The sequence below is a fragment of the Patagioenas fasciata genome, chromosome 5 (genome assembly GCF_037038585.1).
Source record: "Patagioenas fasciata isolate bPatFas1 chromosome 5, bPatFas1.hap1, whole genome shotgun sequence".
Taxonomy (NCBI): domain Eukaryota; kingdom Metazoa; phylum Chordata; class Aves; order Columbiformes; family Columbidae; genus Patagioenas; species Patagioenas fasciata.
Window position 1 is genome coordinate 5,490,161 of NC_092524.1, and position 18,903 is coordinate 5,509,063.

The following is an 18,903-nucleotide window of genomic DNA, read 5'->3' on the forward strand; positions in this document are numbered from 1 at the left end:
ATAATAGTATCACAATTAAAAAATAATTCTTCAAGTTGCAGAATTTCCTCAGTTTTCTTAAGCTCACTCAACACCATCAGGAATCATTTTCTGCCTTGATACACCAATGCCTTCCCCCAAATTCTGCCCCGTTTGTGTGCACATTAAAGGAAGATGGAAGAAGTATTAGCTGTGGGTATGTGACTCTGAGGAGCCTGGGAAGGTTGGCTTTTTCTGGAAGAGAAAATGACAAGCTGACTGTACTTTTTATGACCTTTTTACTACTCTATCATAAGTATCCATGGTAACACGACTGTTTCTTTCGTGCTGGTATGTAGCATCAAAATAACAATAAATGCTGATTAAAATTAATGTGGTTGAACAGGACTTGCTGCCAGGTGTGCTGAAAAAAAGATACCAGAGTTGGGACACAAGGAAGAAGAGTCAGAATTACATCATTTTATTCCTTTTTGGCTATGTACATTGCTTTTTTTTTTCCTCTTATTTTGTCTCCCCTCCCTCTTGCTTTCTTACTGAAGAATGTAACCAAGAATTTAACTTATTAACTGTATTTGTATGCCACGTGAATGTCTTATTAAGGGTTGATACTAATTTCAAAAAGGTTTACATTCATTTCAAGCAGTGAATTTCTATTTGCTTTGATAGACTCCAAAATTACTCCTTACTAAATAATTGAATCCTATGATGCACCAGCTCAAACTATGGAAACTTTCATTTTATGTGTGTGATGTATAATGTAGTTTCTGGATACCTTTCATATAACCAGACAAGCACATAGATAACCAAAACTTCTTGTAATGAAAACACTTTGTGGGTAACTTTTTATTCTTTTTGTGTTGTGTAAAAGGTGATTTTTGGTTAAATGGTATATTTTCATGTGATTTGTTATCAGATGATCTTCACTTGTTGCAAGGCAGGGAATACCTTGATTCTGCAAACATCTTTAACCAACACTCATTTATTTAAATCAATATTAAGATCAGGTGAAACACAAACACGGAAAGTGGGTAAGCAGTCTTAATTGCTGTGAAGGTCTTCCCAGTTGCTTCAGGTGATGAAGAGCTTTTGGGGATGACATCCATGTTTCAAAACACTGCTCTGGAAGCTATTGTCTGCACTTACCTTCAGCTGGATGTGGGGCAGGGCTGAACGGACACCTAACTGAAATGATAACTTGTGAACTGGCAGAATGACAGTTTTCCAGAGGCGGTGGCAGGCTGACCCGCAACTTGTATCATCGATCTTATCTAGATGCACTTCAAAGAAGGATGCTAATTACAGAATGTTGGTGGTGTTTTCATTGTAGTGTTATTATTATTCTTCCTCCAGGCAGGATTTCTCAGCGATGTTGTGCCGTAACCTGGGAGCGCAGCTCCAGGCACCCCCTGCCCATCCCGCCCCCGGGGCGGGGGGACCCGCGTACCCGCCCGGCCGGGGCCGGCAGGAGGAGGCGGGTCGGGGCCGGGCGGGTTCTGTGTGTTGGCAGCGGCGGCAGCAGCAGCAGCTCGTTGTGCTTCGTGACATCACTCCTGGAGCTCCCATCCCACTCGGAGCTCCTTTCCTCACTCGTTCCAGCGGTCTGTCTGCTCCGGAGGAGCTCGGAGCCTCCCCGAGCTCGGGAGCTGCTGGAGGAAGATTCGGAGGGAGGAGGGAAGAGTCGGTGCGAGGGGGATAGTGAGGAACGGAACACACCAGCGCAGCTCCAGGATGAGATTCCTCTCTGCTTATTACTTGCTGCCTCTGTTTCCTGCACTGGTCTTCAGCGCTAGGTGAGTACCGAGAGCTATTTTGCTCAGAGTTCCCTTGTTTGCTTTTTTTAAATTCAGTACTTCCAGTAGAAATAATCCAGATTTCAGCTTTTACTGGGGTGGTAAGTTTAGAGCAGGTATCTTCTCCGATTCTTATCTCTCCCCCTTCCAATCCTCTGAAAGATACTGACTATTGCCTTGGTGTTTCTAGGCTTTTTTTTTAATGATGTAGACCAGCTGCTCCGATGTAACTTGAACCACAGCTCATGTGATGTAGCAAGACAGTAACAAATAAAGCTTTATACATACAGTAGTAATAGTAGATAGACTCAGCTTCATTGGAAATAAAGAAGCCAAACAGCTGAAACTGAGAACGTGCTGAGGTTTTCCCTTACAAAGTGCAAAAATATAAATACTGAAACAATCTCATCTCGGTTTAGGTTTTTGTATCTGAACATAGACCTAGGGCTTTTTTGCTGTGAAATGCAGGTGAGGTGTTGCAGTGTTATCGTAATGCCAGGAAACGCGTTAAAAAGTTGCTGCAATCTAGAAAGACTCCTTTCTGTACAAGTATAAGAAATCACTGAGAAAATGTGATTAAAAAAATCTGTTGCACCTCAAAAATGAAACCTGTTCTGACCATGTAGTGTTGTAATAAGATAATGTATATTGCTCCGTTGCTCAGAGATAGTGTATTCTCCATGCTGTAGACATAGCATGTTCAGCAAAGAAAAGATAAGGCTGAGACGCTCTATCCCGTTGTCTTGATGTACACAGATGGAAAGTTAATGCTGGGTACTGAGCAGATCTGTTGTAATGACATTGCTCTCAGTGTAGGCTTCTTAACTTTCAGTTTCTTGTCAGAAAATCAAGCTCAAATTTGACTGTGGTATTTCTCTGCTGTGTTAGAAGTTTATAGGGTACTTATTATAAGTCTGTAAAGCATGTTATCAGAGGATATATGTACATACATTTATCAGGGAAATGTGCCTTTCCCCTTATTCTTGGTCTCCTCCTGCAAAATGAGCATTGAAGCAGCTTTCTGCAGAGAGCACTGCATGTTTAAAGCCTTAAACGCTCACTGGGAATTAAAATAAATAAATAAAGGTATACCTGCTAAGTACTCCAAGTCAGGTCCAGCAGGAGCACATGTCTGTATGTACTGGAACACAGACAAGTGATCACTGTGAAAATCCCTGAATGGGAAAAGGCCCGATGGCAGGGAGAGATCGGGAATATCGAATGTTTCCATTATTCAGTTACTTCAGTCCTTTGGAGGGGGTTGTTATTGTCGAGGGAAGTGGGTACTTTTTGTAGCACTTCTGATTTAAGGACTCTGCTGTGCCAGTCCATACGAACCACTCCAATGCTCTTTGAAATACAACGCTTAGAGGGAAATTGTGGTGTGTTGTGATTCAATAATTATTCCTCTGATTTAAGAAGTGGTCTGAGGAAACATGCACTAGTAGTCGAGTGTGGAAGTTAACAATTCTGATTAGTAATTTTACGCACAGAGTGATACAATCATTGCTAAATTATGGCAGATTTAAAAAAGGGGAGGAAGCACCAAGACAGCTTTTGTAGATGCGGGTTTGAAACTTGCTTGCACTTGTGCAGGTTAAACTGTAGTAAAGAGAGATGTGGAAAACTATTCTAAATTTTTAATTTGTTTTTATAAAGTGTCTTAAAACCGACTTGAACTTTCAGGGAGCTAAACTGGAACAAAGTATCTAGTGTAAAGCCCTAAAAGCAGGTGCCTTATCTTCTTAAGAAGGTATTACCTGTATGAAAAATGAACTGTAGCTTGTTCTTGATGATTGTGAAGAAATTCAAGTTCCTCACCACCTTTCAAAAAATAATTGGACAGAATATGAAAAAGTTGAAGTTGGCATGTGAATACTAAATATGAAGATGATGGAGTTGTCATGTGAATACTAATTATGAACAGTATGACTCTGAGGAGTGGATATGCTCTCATAAGTGTATAATTTTGTGGCACATGATGATTTATGTTCTTATGTAATTGAGGGAAGAAAATGATCCATGTGAGAGAAATTCCAGTTAAAATTCCACCCAAGTGCCATACGTGTTGCAAAGTGAGGTTTTGCTTTTGATAGCGGGTTGGTCCTCCTGTTATAAAGGAGACTGAAACTCTTCTGTAGAGTTGGAGATTTATAGAAGTCCTGGACTACTCTGTTCAGCAGTTGCTTTCAGTCACTTTATTTTTAAATGGTTGTGTGGAACATAGAGTAATTTTTCAAGAGCACATGATGGAAGTTTAAAAAATGATACAGTGCTATCAATATGCCATCTACTGGAAAGAAATTATGCTTTAATCTCCCTCAGCAGAAGGCAATTCTGTCTGTGGCAGCTAGTATTTCTTGAAAACATATGGTTAATTCATTGCTTGGACCCAGATAGAGTAGACTTGCAGAACTAGTTGTGTTTGCAAAATGCAGGGTCTAATATCTTGCTGTGGGAAATTGCTTAGCTAAGGCAAAGCATAAAGTGTGCGAAGCAGAAAGTTTTCCATCGTGAGGATTTATTTGTAAGTTTGTACAGAAGCACGGTATCCCCATTTCATAAAGTGGTGCTGAAATCGCTGAGCACAGGACTTGCTGCAGAGGTGGACAGCTGCTGCTTTTTTGTTCCTTGTCTTGTGGTGATGCTACCTTCTGTGTGTCATGTCATGGGGACAATTTTGGAAGACCTCAGCATGCTTTCAAGGCTAATTATAAACAAATAGGAATTGATCAGTTCAACTCTGTTAACACAGCATGTTGTCTTTTCTTGTTTTATAGCATCGTTTAAAAAATACAGCTGCTATTTTTAAGATTGCATTCAATATTAGCTTTTGATTTTCAGAATTGTATGCAGGTAACTTCTCAGCATGGTCTAAAATCATATGCATGAACTAAATGCCTATCAAATTACAGAAAAGTGATGTTTTTGAAATGAACAATCTTTTCTGTTTTACCTAAACTTGGTTTTAGTGCAATCTTGAGACACAACGATAACTCTTAATTCTATTACCAGTTGGTTGTATTGTCAGAGAGGTAACAAGATTGAGGTATATTTACCTGTCCAGTTAACTACGTATGTTTTGATGGAATAAGTAAAAATTACTGCTCTAAAATCAGTCCCATTAAAAGGGAAACAAATTTTTGAAGGTGAAGTTAACTTGGTAAAACTATTCTGACATTGGTGTTTTCCTGTCTACTTTTATATTTCCTTGGACTGCTTGGTACGGGCAGATCTAATGAGATGGTTGTGTACGTGTTATTGTCTCATCCTACGCTGGAGAGACCTCCTTCAGAAATCAGTCCCACTGCACTGAGTACTCAGTGAGTGCACATAGTGTACAATAGGCTCAGGGTCTGATTCTGCAGCTACTTGGGTGCTTTTGTGTCCCCAGACACCTGAATATTCCAACTAGAAAACTATTTGTAGAAGGGAATGCTCATATGAAGTCAGTCGTTGGCGCCAGTAACTAAGATCTGCAGTCCTGATTACCTTGTCTAATGATGCTTGCTTTTAGCCAAAAGAAGAGTCTTCTGAATCTTAATTCAACATTACTACTGAATGGCTGGATACTTTAACCTCCACTCACCAAAATATTTTCTTCTCCAAACGGCAAAAAATTGACTCCTTAGTAGCAGCTTGATGTTAAACAAAGCTTTCCTTTTCTTCTGTGATGGCAAATTCTTTTTTTGTCCGTGTATGGAATACGTCAAAGATTCAAGACGTTGAATAATTTGGTTGAAATAGAATGCTTTATAGCAGAGAACAGGGTGATAAACCAAACAAGATACACTTTAATGACAACAATAATATTGCTACTACAGCAACTCATTAAATGGATGTGCAAACAACAGAGCTGCAAAAGGCAGAACTTATATTATTTTAATGGCAGAGAAATGACTGGTGGTCATTCTTTTCTAAAAAGTGCAGTTCTCTGGCTATCTTCCTACACTGAGGTTACAAAGCAATCTCTAAGTCCTTGGCTTGAGAAGACTGCTACCTGTGTGTTTTATGGCAGGATAAAAATAGTGCACTCATTTTTGGGAGGTGGATGTTGCTTAACGAAGGTATGGGTATTGATCTAGTGTATGTCTGTTGTTGGAAGTGATAGAAATATAATTAATTCACTTAATTTTTTAAACACGAGATCCTGATTTCAATGCTTGCTTTTTTCCCCTGGATGTATTTTCAAGGTTGACTGGTTTTCTTTGTTTGTTGGTTTAGGTAATTATTTTTTAAGGAATATGAAGAATACTAATGTCTTTCTCACCTCTTGGATAATGGTGTGTGAAGCACTTGGTCTGAGACATGAGGAAAGATAAAGGGGAATGTCTTTGTGACAGGACAGGAGGAAATGGCCTGAAGTTGTGCCAGGGGAGGTTTAGATCGGATATTAGAAAAAGAGTTCTTTCCGAAAAGGGTTGTCAGGCATTGGAACAGGCTGCCCAGGGCAGTGGTGGAGTCACCATCCCTGGAGATGTTCAAAAGGCATTTAGATGAGGTTCTTAGGGACATGTTTTAGTACCCCAGTTGGGTTATGGTTGGACTTGATGATCCTGAGGGTCTTTTCCAGCTGAAATGATTCTATTATTACACTGGGGTGAGGGAGGAGGAGAATGTTGAAAATCCTTGTTTCTGGTTCTTAAGTTTTTTCCCATCTTGGAAACACTGTTTGGTCTATAATCAAAGTAACTGTTTATCATTTAGAGTCATTTGAGAGTAGAGGGAACCCTGGTCCTTCCAAGACTTGGAGGTGGAAGAACAAGGCTCTGTGTGCGATGCTGCCCTGGACTGGAGCCCCAGCGCCGTCGGGTGCTCCAGAAGGCAGCCAAAAGCTGTTCTCGCTTCTGAGACCTCAAGCAGCATCCCTCCTTTTCCCCACAACTGAGGGGAACTCTGCAGAGTGGTAGCAGACTTCATTAGCCAAAACAGATGATGCATTTTTGCTGTCGATTTGGTGGATAACGGAGACTGTCTTAATACTGTGCTTTCTGAACTCTTCCAGAAATGCAGGGACATTAACTCAACTATTTGTTTCCTGCTTAGAATTCCTTTCACACTTACTTTGGCTGTCTGAGTTTTCTGGGCCGTGAAAGCTTTCTGATTTCTATCAATGTGGATGATGATGCATGTTTGGTTAATGGCTTGTAAGGACTTATGTTTGAGGTACAGAAGTGGCATTTAGCATATGGCTTGTGACCTTACTATACCTGAAGAAGCTATAAGCTTTGTTGTAAACTGTGTTTAAACATAATGGGACAAATTTACTAGTGTCACAGCTCCATTATTTCAAGGAATGTATTTAGCTTGATGGCTTTATTTTGATGACTTATGAGCAAGTGCCTAATAAAACAAACTAGAAGCTACTAGGTGAAACAAAAGCTTTTCCTTCTTCAGGGAGAAAAGTTCTGAGCTCCAGTGATGTATTTAAAAAGAACAAAAAAAACAACCACCACTTCCCCAAACAAACAAAAAACCTCACCAAACCAAACCAAACTGAAAAGCCAACAACCAAACCAACCAACCCAAAGCACCAGATGTGTGGGCAGGAGGAACTACTTCTACTTCTCCCCCCTGCATGAAGCAGAAAAGTAAACCAGAACCTGCTGTGGGTGGACTATTTTAGCATCAGAATGACTTTGCTTAAAGCTAATTTGGGAATCCCTGTGCTTGAACTGCACTATATATGCATATAGGAATACGTGTGTGAATATATACATATATTCTTAATGCTAGGCTCATGTAATAGACTTGCTTCTCTGTGTTTGCAGGCCTTCCGTAATAGGGCAGCCACGCATTTATTCTGCTTGTTTGTTTTGTACTTGCAGGGGGGAAGAGAACTTTTTTCTGGTCAAAAGTTTTAAATTTTATGGGATTTTCTGCTACTATGATAGGGCTAATTTTTGGTTAAGTGGTACACCTGCTATGTTGTCGTATTATCTGGGCTAAAATGTTGAAAAGTGCTCCACAACTTTAAGCTCAGCAACCTAAATTAGAAACCCGGAAAGTAAGTCTCTCTCAGTTTGGCCAGAAATACTAAAATAGGATATTTTGTGATGTTTTGTCATTTATGTTTCTGATTTCTGGAGTCTGAAAGGAAGAAGGAAATAAAAATGAGGGAAACAAAGGATGCTCCTAAAATCTGTTGTAACCTTCAGCAAAGACTTATTTTAGATTTGATCTGATTTACAATTAAAATATTCTTGAAGTTCCTCGTGATCTCAGGTAAATCTTGAGAATCTGTAGAATCTGGTATTAATGTAATGGAACAGCTGGAATTATGCTTGTTATGCTGTGTATAATGCATTTCTGCCCAGGAGACTTGCTGTGGAGTTACTTTTGACATTTTAATGTATGCTTTGTGTTTAGAGAAGTTAAAATGCCGACACTTTCCTGTTTCTTTCTCATTTATTAATTTATATATAGGGTGGAATATAACGATATCTTAACCTAAACTTGTAATCCCTCTTTCTGTGAGATTGTGTGTTCGATATTATTTTCTATATTTAACAGCAGCCTGTTCACAGATAGTAATTCCTCTGATGTACCGCTCTGCAGACAAATAAATCTCATTTATGCCACTTGTCAAAAGCAGTGTTTCTTCTCATTATCTAGTTTTGCACAATGGGTGCGCCAGCTGCCTTGTAGGGGTCAGATCTGTAAGTATTCTCGGTATGGAAGACAAGCAATGTGTTTGTCAGAAAGGATAAAGACATTGCATACCATCCTTCCATCTTAATATTGTGGGAAGGTTTAAGACGTGTATTGTTATATTTGCTATTTCAAACACATCAGAGTGGCAAATACCTTTTAGAAATGCTGAAGAATAAATATGACGTTGTATCAAATAGCAGTTTTTGTGTGACACTACAGATTTTTCTCCCTGTCTTCTTGTGCTATTACTTACTCATCTCACCCCTTACCGCATATCATTCCTGTGTTTATTAATCCTTACTTTTACTACACATTATCTTAGCAATGCTTTTTGTAGTGTTCACTCTGAAACCTCTGCTGTATTTGAAGCAAACAATACTTCAATGAATCATGAGAGAAATCAATGTGTATGACTCTTACAAGCTGAAAAAATAGGTGTGTATGGAATTTCTCAATATCTTACTTGTCGATATTGATTGATATCTTCTGTGCAAAGGAGTAGAGAAATGGCAGAAATTCTGGTATGTTTTGTCTTTATCTACTATATAGATAAGACTAGTATGCTGTTGGTTGGTGTATTTTACCCAAACTGTAAATTTTTCCAGCCACTTACATATTCTTATTGTTGTAATTTATGAATGCTCCTATTTTGTTAATTTATGGTCACAATTTTCTGGTGTGAAATAGGTTTGCTTCTCATTTGCTGAGAAAGAAAGTGGAAGCTGGTTAAAAAAAAAAAACAGATTTACCTACTGTCATACAAATTGCAGCACTTAGAAAACCGAGCACATATTTGCTGAATTCCATGTAATTGCAGAACTAAGACCTTTCCCTTTTAGTTGAAGATGGAGCCACGGCAGAACACCCTTCTAACTTCACACAAACTTTGCATGTTTGTGTTCTCAATGGGTTTGCTACTGTCTTCTCACCTAGAGAGCATCAAAACACCTTCTGTGACAGGGCAGGCAGAAATTTGTGATAGGATAAAGTCTCTCTAATTTGACTATAATGTAACCTTTTAACATATTTTCAGTAGATGTTAAGGGTCTTTATAAAACTTTATTTGGTAGCGGAAAAAGGGAAGACAAATTACTTTGTGCTGTAAGTGGTAAAGAAATCACGGTGGTTTACCAGTACCATATAGTTGTTGGATTCTCAATCACTTTCTGTGATTTAGTTGATGGGGATGACTACAGAAGTAGGAATTGTGACATTGTACCTCCAAATTGCTCGGCAAACCGGGGACCGAGAGTGACAATAAGCACAGCCATACACTTTGTCCATCTGGTGTATGCCATCCTCATCATGTCCAAATGATTTTTTTCAGTCATGTGTTTGTTTCAGAGTAGCCTTTGGCAGCAAACAAGGAAAAGAAGTGCAGTTTTACTGAAACGTGGAAGAGAAGAGTAAAAAATAATGTGTGGAAGAATTGAACTGACAAGACTGAAAAGCAACCGTACTCTGGGTGGCATTAGATTATCTGTTGAGGAGGTTTCTTCCTCCTGATGCAGCGTAATGAAATGTGTGCTCAATGTGCAAAGAGAGAATGTCCCTCTCGCAAATGGAGAAATAAAATCAATTTTACTACTGCTTCACTTACAGCGTTTTTGGAAAGAAATATTTTTCAGAATGGGGTGAACCTCAGGCAGAGTGGAAATCAAACAATTGTGTTTAGTGTAATAAGTAGCTGAACCTTTCAGCTGCTTTGCTGAAACCGATTAGTTGCTGATTAATTTGTATTTTTCTACGCCAAAAGATGCAACACAGCCATTGTATTCTTACCATTTATTTGTGACTGGCAGAGTCCATCAACTCCACTGCAGATCTACCCCTCTGTTCTACAGAGGGTGAACAAGTTTCTGGCTTGTGCTCCTCTGAAAATAGGCACTGTGCCTGTTTTCTTGGTTTTGTTTTGTTTTCTTCCTCCCATGAAGGGAGCCAGGGTTTTCCAAGGGACCACGCATTTCAGAAAGGCTTAGTGCCTATAATCTGCAGTGGATTTCATGTAAGTGAGATGAACGAGTTTAATATGATGCCTTTTGAATGTTAAAAGCGGGCAGCGTGTTGGCTGCACTAACCCTGTGAAAATCTGAACATAAACGAGAGCGATATGCTTTGAAAATTAGACTGTTATTTAGTTTCTTATGTGTATGGGGTATACTGAATAGTCATGATTATTAGCAATACATCCTGAACCTCTTTTAGAAGGTCTTTTTAGCTTGCTTTGTTTCGCTCTCAGTTGAGGAATAAGGTTATTTATTTGGCTTAATGCAAATGATAAGGCTTGGGGAATGAACCTGTAGTCATGGTGCCTCGATGACAATGGGGCGAGGAGGGGGTCAGAACCCACAGTGGCGTCCCTGCTTCCTTTCTGATTCCTTCATTAAGCATATCTAACTTTGCAATCAGGGCAGCCTGTGCTCTTTAATTTGCTGAAAAATCAGTCTCAAATACTCTTTTCCGTGAAATCTCTGCATTCATACATGAATGATGTATGAAAAGAAAAATACACTCCTCAAGTGCGCAGAGGATGAACGGAGACTTCTCTGCAGTTGCTTTTTTATTTACTTGTAAAACAACTATCTGCTGTTTGGTATACACAGATGTGCTGTTATTTGGCACAGGAAAGCTTATGAAAGCAGGCATTTAATTTAATATTTTTCTTTAACTCGCACCCCTCTCTTTGTCCCTGTTTCAAACATCCAAGTTTCTTCCCTAATTTTTAGTCAGTTGGAGCTCTTTTGGCTCAAGGGAAGATCGTTATCAGGAAGAACTAAATTGCTGTAAAAACTAAATGATAAAACCTGTTTTAAAGAAATAACGATCAGTTCTTCGAATGGACTCTGAGAAACTTGTATTTCTGTCTGTTTTAATGTGATTGTACATGGTATTGCTTTTTTTCTTATGTACCTAGACTAACAAAATTTAAGTACCTTCTGAAATAGGAAAAAATACAGGATATGTATAGCAGAACTAAGTGTTTAAGGAATATTATAAGTTTCCTTTGTATGAGGCGAATCCACCATCACTGCCTTATAAAACATAATCTGAAAGACTTAACTCATTTCCATCAAATAGGTGATACTGCAGTTGGGGTTAAATACTACAGCATACCCTCTGCTTTACTGTAGGGAAATCATATGTTTCTTTGCTGCTTAAGCTTGATGATTATATCACATGGTAAAATGGTACTTTTATGTGCAATGGAAAACCTTTCCCAATAACCTTTAGTCATTACAGGAAAAGGAAGTTTTGTTGCGCTGGATTAAACTCTTAAAACAATATGGTGTTGACTGCCAGAGGATGGAGAAAAAACCTTGGAAGAAGTGGAATGGAATAATTTAATCTGCTTTAAAGCTTTGCATGTTCTAGGGAATGAAATGTCCTGAAGGTAGCATGAGCCATTCCTGTAGAAGACTATTCAGACAGGTAACAGAATCTTTGTTCTTGTGAATGCTTGCAAGGACCCATCTGGAGAAATAAGTAGACACATTTTCAACAGTTCAGTTGGTGACCAAATTGGAGACAAATGTACATATCCAAGCAATCCCCCAACTGCCTGATTTTGGGGAAACTGTGGGCAAGTTTCGCTAATACAAAGCCAGAACTGAGAAATTGCCACAGCCATTCTGCAACCTAATAGGATGAGATACGGTGTCAGAGGGAGATGATGAAGGCAGACTGATTTTTATGTCTGTTAGAAGGAGGCAGATGAAAAGGGACATTAAATGGTGAATGAATAGATGAAATATTGATACTATTCTGGAGATACTCTACTTACCTGTATCTTACCAGGGACTCGCTATATCCAGGTGCTACTCTCCGTATACAGAAATCTTTAAAAAAAGGTATGTTTGTAGAATGTGAGCAAACATGGAGGGCAGGGGACTTATTCTGCTCTGCTTGTAACTGCTTGTGGTTTAGAAAGTATGGTATTGGATTAGGTTTAATTCTTTAAAATAAAAGCTTAAAAATGATTTTAAAATATGACTCAAAAGCCTCCCAATAAGCAAATGGTAAAAGGCTAGCACTTCCACTTGAATTCTTGTGCAATATAACAGATTCCTCTTGTGCTACAGGTACCTACACTCCATGGACTTTAAACCTCATAAATGATGTACACCTATTTCTAATTTAAGGGTAAATCTTTCAGTTTTCTATAGAGAACACTGTTTTGCAGATTACGCATGTGTGTGTGTGTGTAAATCTCCTTAGTGCTTATTACTTACTGCACACTAATGAGAATTCTTACCTGTTTTGTGTTAATTTAATGCAAAAGAGTGGCAGTGGGAAATTTTCCTCATCTGGAGTAGGTGCAAAACATCATTGTGGGTGCTGATAAAAAGAAACTAAAGGCTGCAAAATTGTATCCTGTACCACTAGTGTGTTTTTTTAATGTAAAAAGATCTCTTTTGCTCAAAGGTAAAATACATAAATATGTATAGTATTTGTGCCTCTGTGTAAAGGATTTCTAGTTGTAGGCACATAATGAAGTATGAAAAATTGATTTTTGGCTATCTTTTCTCAGTGGCTTGAATAGCTCTGTATGCTTCTGCTTGTATAGAGTGAAATGCTTCAAAACAGCTGTGGTGGGTGTTTTTTGTTTTTTACAAATAACATTCGGCTCTAATTTTTTTGTATCCTGCCACTTCCTTCAAGTGCAAGAAATTATACTGGAGACAAGTGTTTTTTTTCTGGCAAATATGTTAATCTGTAATTATTTTCTTTCGTTTTTTCAGTCTTTCAATTGGACAGTCTTGCACTTTGGTGTGAAAATGAAAACTTTCTGTAGATTCCTTGTATTTCAAGAGAATGTTTTCTTTATGTTGCTAATGCTAATTAGTCGCTGCCCCTATGGCATAACTCTAGCGCTGCTGAAAAAGCGGCTTGAGGAATTGGTGTTGTGTTCAATGCTTACTGAGCAATCTGTTATCTTGGTGGGTTTGTCCCAGCTCGGCTGGGTTATCAGTGTCATCTCCTGTTGCAGCAGCATCTGACACATCCCCAGGGCAGTTCCAAACAACTCTCTTATGTACATGAAACAGTGGATGCTTTTGCATATCTCAGCTGGCTCTGAGGCTTTTGCAAAGTTTGCATGGCAGGTACCTCTCCGAATCTACTTCAGAGAAAGATCTGAATCTTTCCAGGCCTCAAATCCTTTTGGGAACTGGCAGCATTTCATACAATCTTTAAACCCATGCTAAAAATGTTAGTTGTTCTTTTGAAGATTACTGGACTTGTAAAATGGAATTTCAAGCACGATTGGACCAATAGGTGGGATAAGCAGAATCCTACATCTGCTGTTGAGTAATAATAATAAGAAAGAAACTGAGCCAAAATATTAATAAAAACCTTCATGCTTTCACTACTTGGAGTAGCTGGGCTTCAACGTATCTCTGTGTTACCTTTAGTAATGCATGAAAATGTCAGTCTGCGTACAATTTTTACATACAGAGACGACAAGGCATTAAAAAAGTGAACGGTGATCATGGATACGGAACTACGTAAATGACATGACAATGGTATTATGGAAAAAAAAAGTCAGGAAATCTGTTCTCTTTCAGACAGATATCAGCTGTTATAAATTGGTAACTCTCACGTTTAAACAACATGCATTTCTCTATCTACTTTCTTGAGAGTTGCTGCTCTTGCCCTACTGTAGTCATACTATAATTACAGAAATAGTAGGAATAGTAACCTCCTATGATTAATATGTTTGTATTTATGCTGATCTACGATGGCTGAGGATTTAATGCTCTTTGAATGGGTGTTTTAATGATTATTTTCTGCTTGCAGTACTTTAGCCTTTCGACCCATGTAACAGCACACTGTTCCTCAAAGAGAGACAGTAAAGTAATGGGAGCTTTCAGTCAACAATTAGGATATATACTTACAGAAACCACTGGGATTAGAAGATATCGATCTATAAAATTGTATCCAACAAGAGTAGTACTCACTTGTGCAAGACAGGTGACTGGAGCAAAGAACAGTGTTCATTCTTTTACCATCATTACTATGCCTTGCAGCATCGTTTTCAATTGAGTCAATCTGGAATTGATGAAGTGCTCTGTGTTAGGCTTCAAATGTTTATTTGTGTGGAGGAGAAAAGTGGGAAGATTTCTTTTTCTATTTGCTCTTCTTTATTTTCTTCCTTCAAAAACCTGTGTGCGAATTAAGATGTGAAACTTGATTTAAGTGGAAAAAGGGATGAAATCTTGCCTTCATAAAAGACAGCTATAGGTGCTTTGGATATGGTCAGGGTCACTACTGTTTCATTTGATTTAGGTTTTCAGCTTGGTACTAGTCCAAGGATCATTCTTCATGTGCTCGTGTAAGTACCTGTTTCTTAAAATACTGAGAAGATCTGGATTCCTATTACAGTTTCATTTGGAGTATTGGAAAAAATATGAATGCTAAAAAAACATATGAACTGGCAGTTTTGGTACATTTCTGAATAAACTAGACTGAAATTCTCCTTGGTTAAACCTGTACAACCAATATTTGTTGCTACAACCCAGGATATGTATAAGGAACAGAGGCTGGTTTTGAAGGTTCGGTTGGCTTTCAGATGTTGAAACAGGAATGACCGAAGAAAATACCTCTTTCAGCAATATATGAAAATACAGTAAATATATATTCATAGTGAACATCAAGATGTAGTCTTTTAAGGTTAGATCTTAAGAAAATAAAAAACAACAAGAAAACAAAACCAAAAAATGCCCAGCACCTCACAGACACCTTAAAAATGCAATGATTAGTTATATGGATATTACAGTGTTGGAAACGTGTTCTGTCTCACCCAATTGTTTGCTTAACAATAGCTTAGTTAAAAATTTCAGGCTGTGTTCACAAAACCACTGTGTTCACAACTATAGACCTCTTCCCATGTGACCATGGGATACTTCAATTAAATAGGTTTCAGAGTAAATAAACTTTGAACCTTAAGTGAATCCATTTATAGACCCCCACACCACACCAGCCCTTTGCCCACATCTGGTTTGAATTACTATTTTTGTGCTACTGAGTAAAGGACCTCCTTTTATATACAGAAACCATTAAAAGCAGCTCAAGTGCCTGTATTATAGTGTATGTAAGACTGAGTTTGATACTTGGTTTCAAAATACTGGTTGAACAAACAGCACAGAGCTTTCTCAGTTAAAAGCAACAGATTTGTAGCTCTATCTTACCATTGAGGGAGGACCGTGGACTGAGTTTTTTAGCTTAAAAAAAAAAACCCCAAACCAATATCAGTTTTATTGTTTTGCAGTCTCTGTGGGTCAAGGTCGTAGAATTTTGCCTTGTTCAGCAGACACGTAGCTCTGGGAATATTAACTGGCTTGGCAGGATTTCACTGGAATAAAACTCGTAACAGACTGTAGCTTTAAATCGATCGTTTGATCACCTTCAGTAATTACTAATGAAACAACCCATTGACGCCGTTGGAGGCCTTGTACCATCCACTGACTTCACTGAATCACCGGGACTCTTGGAATAATCTAAAGTTCCCAGGGGCACCCTCCTAGCACGTATGGAAAGAGAATAAGAAATTGGCACTCAGTTTAGCAGAGACAACACTCAAAGATTTTTTTGGACAGAGAATTCTGATCTTATTTATAGACAAGACGGCTACAGATTACTTTTCAGTTCGGTCTTTGACGTTTAGCTCTAATGCCTCTAAACTAGAAAATGTCACTGGGTTAAGGCTCCTTGGGTGAAAGATCGTTGGTTTTTTAATTCTTCTTGTTTTCAGTTATCCCCCACTAGAAGAACATAAGTATGAGGTTTTACTTAGATTTGCTTCATGATTTAGATACTTCAGATACTGACATACAGTGAATCCTACTTTTTATTTCTTTCTTTAAAGCCTTTTTTTCCTAACTCATACCTGATTTACTACTCACTTTAAAGTCTATGGAACTTCAGTAAAGGTGGAATGCATAATATACAGATCTGTCTCCTTTTTTTGTTCAAGTTGCTTGGTTTACAGCCTGCTAGCGTATTTACTTTGCTGTTCTTGGTTCAGGACCTATGGAAGAAGTTAATGGATCTTGTCTGCATGATTCTGGGGTTATGAGAAGTCAAACTCTTGATTCAAATCAGAGAGACTGTCCCTTGTCCTAATCCTGTGAGTAACCTTTCAGGCTTTGCCCACTTCCCCTTTAATTTTGGTGTTCTGAAGGATACTGCTCTTCAGCAGCTTTATAACTTTCTATTTGCATAAAAAGGTACAGGAATTAACTGTGTGTTCTCACTGTCCCATTCTCCTGCCAAACACCAAGTCACTCAGGGATACTGAGCAACCTGACTCAACTTCCTTTCATCTTTCTCTGGGAGCCATCTCATTCTGTGAAATAAAAAACATTGTGCTTTCAAGTTTGGGGTGGGTTTCTTTTTATTTTCCGAATTACATTATTACTATCTGAAATGTCTGCCTTTAATGGGTATTGAAATGGATATTATAGTAGTTGTGAGACAGCTATGAAATCTACAGTGTCCTAGATACATCTTTAAGACTTTGATGCTTTAAAAGTTGTTTTCTGTTTATTTTTCTTGACGTTTGCTATTGAGAGTGGTTCGTAGGCTATTGCTAGTCCTCTGCATGGGTAGTGAAAACGACGACACAGAATGTTCCAGCACTTATCAAATTAGAACCGATCAACTTAATAATGTACCTTCTAATGTGCAAAACTGAAGAATACAGGCATGGCAAGGCTGTACTTCAATTTACCTTGGAATTCAATAGGCAACTCAGAAGAATAAAGTGTGTATCTCTAAGTAATCGGATATTGCACGTCAACAGGAAGAGTTGTACATCGGAGCTGAAGGATGGCTCTGTTGAAAACTAAATCTGGATATTTTAATGTTTAAATTGTGACTGGATCTGTGCCACTGAGAAAAGAATAAAACAGTACTCCCCATTGAAGAGCCACTATCTGAGGTCAGTGACTACTTTAGTTCCTTCCAATGCGTAAGAAAGAAACGCAGTACTGTGTTTGAGAGTGGAACTGGCTCAGATCATCAGCTGGCATCTGCAACTTTATTCCAGCTATGGATCTGGCCACTAACCAAATCGAGACATCTTTTAATTGTGAGCATTGTGTCTTTGCCAGTTCAATTAGCACTTTCAACATTTTGATCCAAATTGGTATTTAAGACTTGATTCTTAGGCTGAGCTGTGTAAGAACAGCCAGTGTTTAACGTCAAACATGAAAAATAATAGTATTAGATGACCTCTTGTTTCCAAAGCTAAACTAGCCCCTTTGAGGTAACTGCAGCGTATAAAATGGAGCTTCCTCTGGACTCCTTATGCAGGAGTATGTGCTCACCTGTGTGCAGGTTTCCACCCTTCCAGACTGGATTAATTTTGTGTGATATAGTTCAGTCTAGTGCCAGTCTACCTTCTTTCATACTCACCTGCACAGCCGCTTCCAACAGCTTCCATATTTCTCCTGCAGTAGGCAGAAGACACAGAGATGGAGAAGAGCAAATCAGGTGTTTTTGTGGGATCTCATTATATCTAATACATCTCTTTTTATTTGCTCATGATCTTTCACTAATAAAGCAAATTTGTGCTAAGACTAGACTGTTAGTTTGTGGGTGACGCTTTATTTCCCTTTTACCTGCTTAAGTATTTGCAGAATCTGGAAACACGTTTAGGCTGTCAGTATTATTCCCTGATGCTGAATCAGTGGTGAAGAAGGTGGAGAGCACTAGGAGCAAGTATTTATCTTGACAACTTAAAGGTGATTTACGTGGAAATCCATTTCTGTTTATTCCAGCAAATGGTGTAAAGACTCTGAAATAAAGAGTAATTTGCTTTATAATCGGTTATTGCTCTTACTGTTTATAATATATTGAGCTCTAAAACAGTCTTCAGTGTTTTCTGAACTTACTTTACATGTTGTATTGAATGCTTAATGTTTGCTGCTAATGAAGCAGTGACTAAACAAACAGGGCTGTAGGGCTCTGTATTGAATGTGGTTTGAAGCTAGAAGTGAGGCTTTGTTTTACCACCTGCTGTTTCACCCCCATTCTCTAATGGTCAGTAAGATCTCTCTTAAGACTCATCTCCTTTAGGCTTTCTATCTTTTTTTCTTTTGTATTCACTTAGTTCCTGCCTAAAGGAGCTAATAGGCTGCATTTCTCTGAGTGGTTTGTGCATGCTTAAGCTTATAGGTATTGCTGTCCATTGGCTTTTGCCTTTCTTTGTGAAAATGTTATGACTGATTCTGTGTTAATTTTCAGTCAGATGTACTTGTGATTGTTGCCATACCTGCCCTTTGAGCATTGGGAAGGAGAGTGTACTCTTGTCATTAAAAACAGAGCTTTGTGATGCCATGTGAAAAGCACAATTCTCACCTAGCAGTGTCAGACACAGATATATCAGGGACAGTGGAATGTAGATATAACAAGCAGTGCTTGAGAGGAAATATAAGGTAGGATGGAGGTAGTTGGGATGCAGTATATAGTAAAAACGTTA

General features: G+C 38.5%; 1 protein-coding gene across 1 annotated transcript in view; it reads left to right on the top strand.

Annotated features, from left to right (window-relative positions):
* The first annotated feature begins 1,523 nt into the window (after window positions 1-1,523).
* LUZP2 (leucine zipper protein 2) overlaps window positions 1,524-18,903 on the top strand; it is a 168,470-nt gene continuing 151,090 nt past the window's right edge. The window contains exon 1 of the mRNA XM_065840213.2: window positions 1,524-1,769. Coding sequence (XP_065696285.1) covers window positions 1,708-1,769 — 62 coding nt within the window. The 5' untranslated portion in view covers window positions 1,524-1,707. The remainder of the gene's footprint in view (window positions 1,770-18,903) is intronic.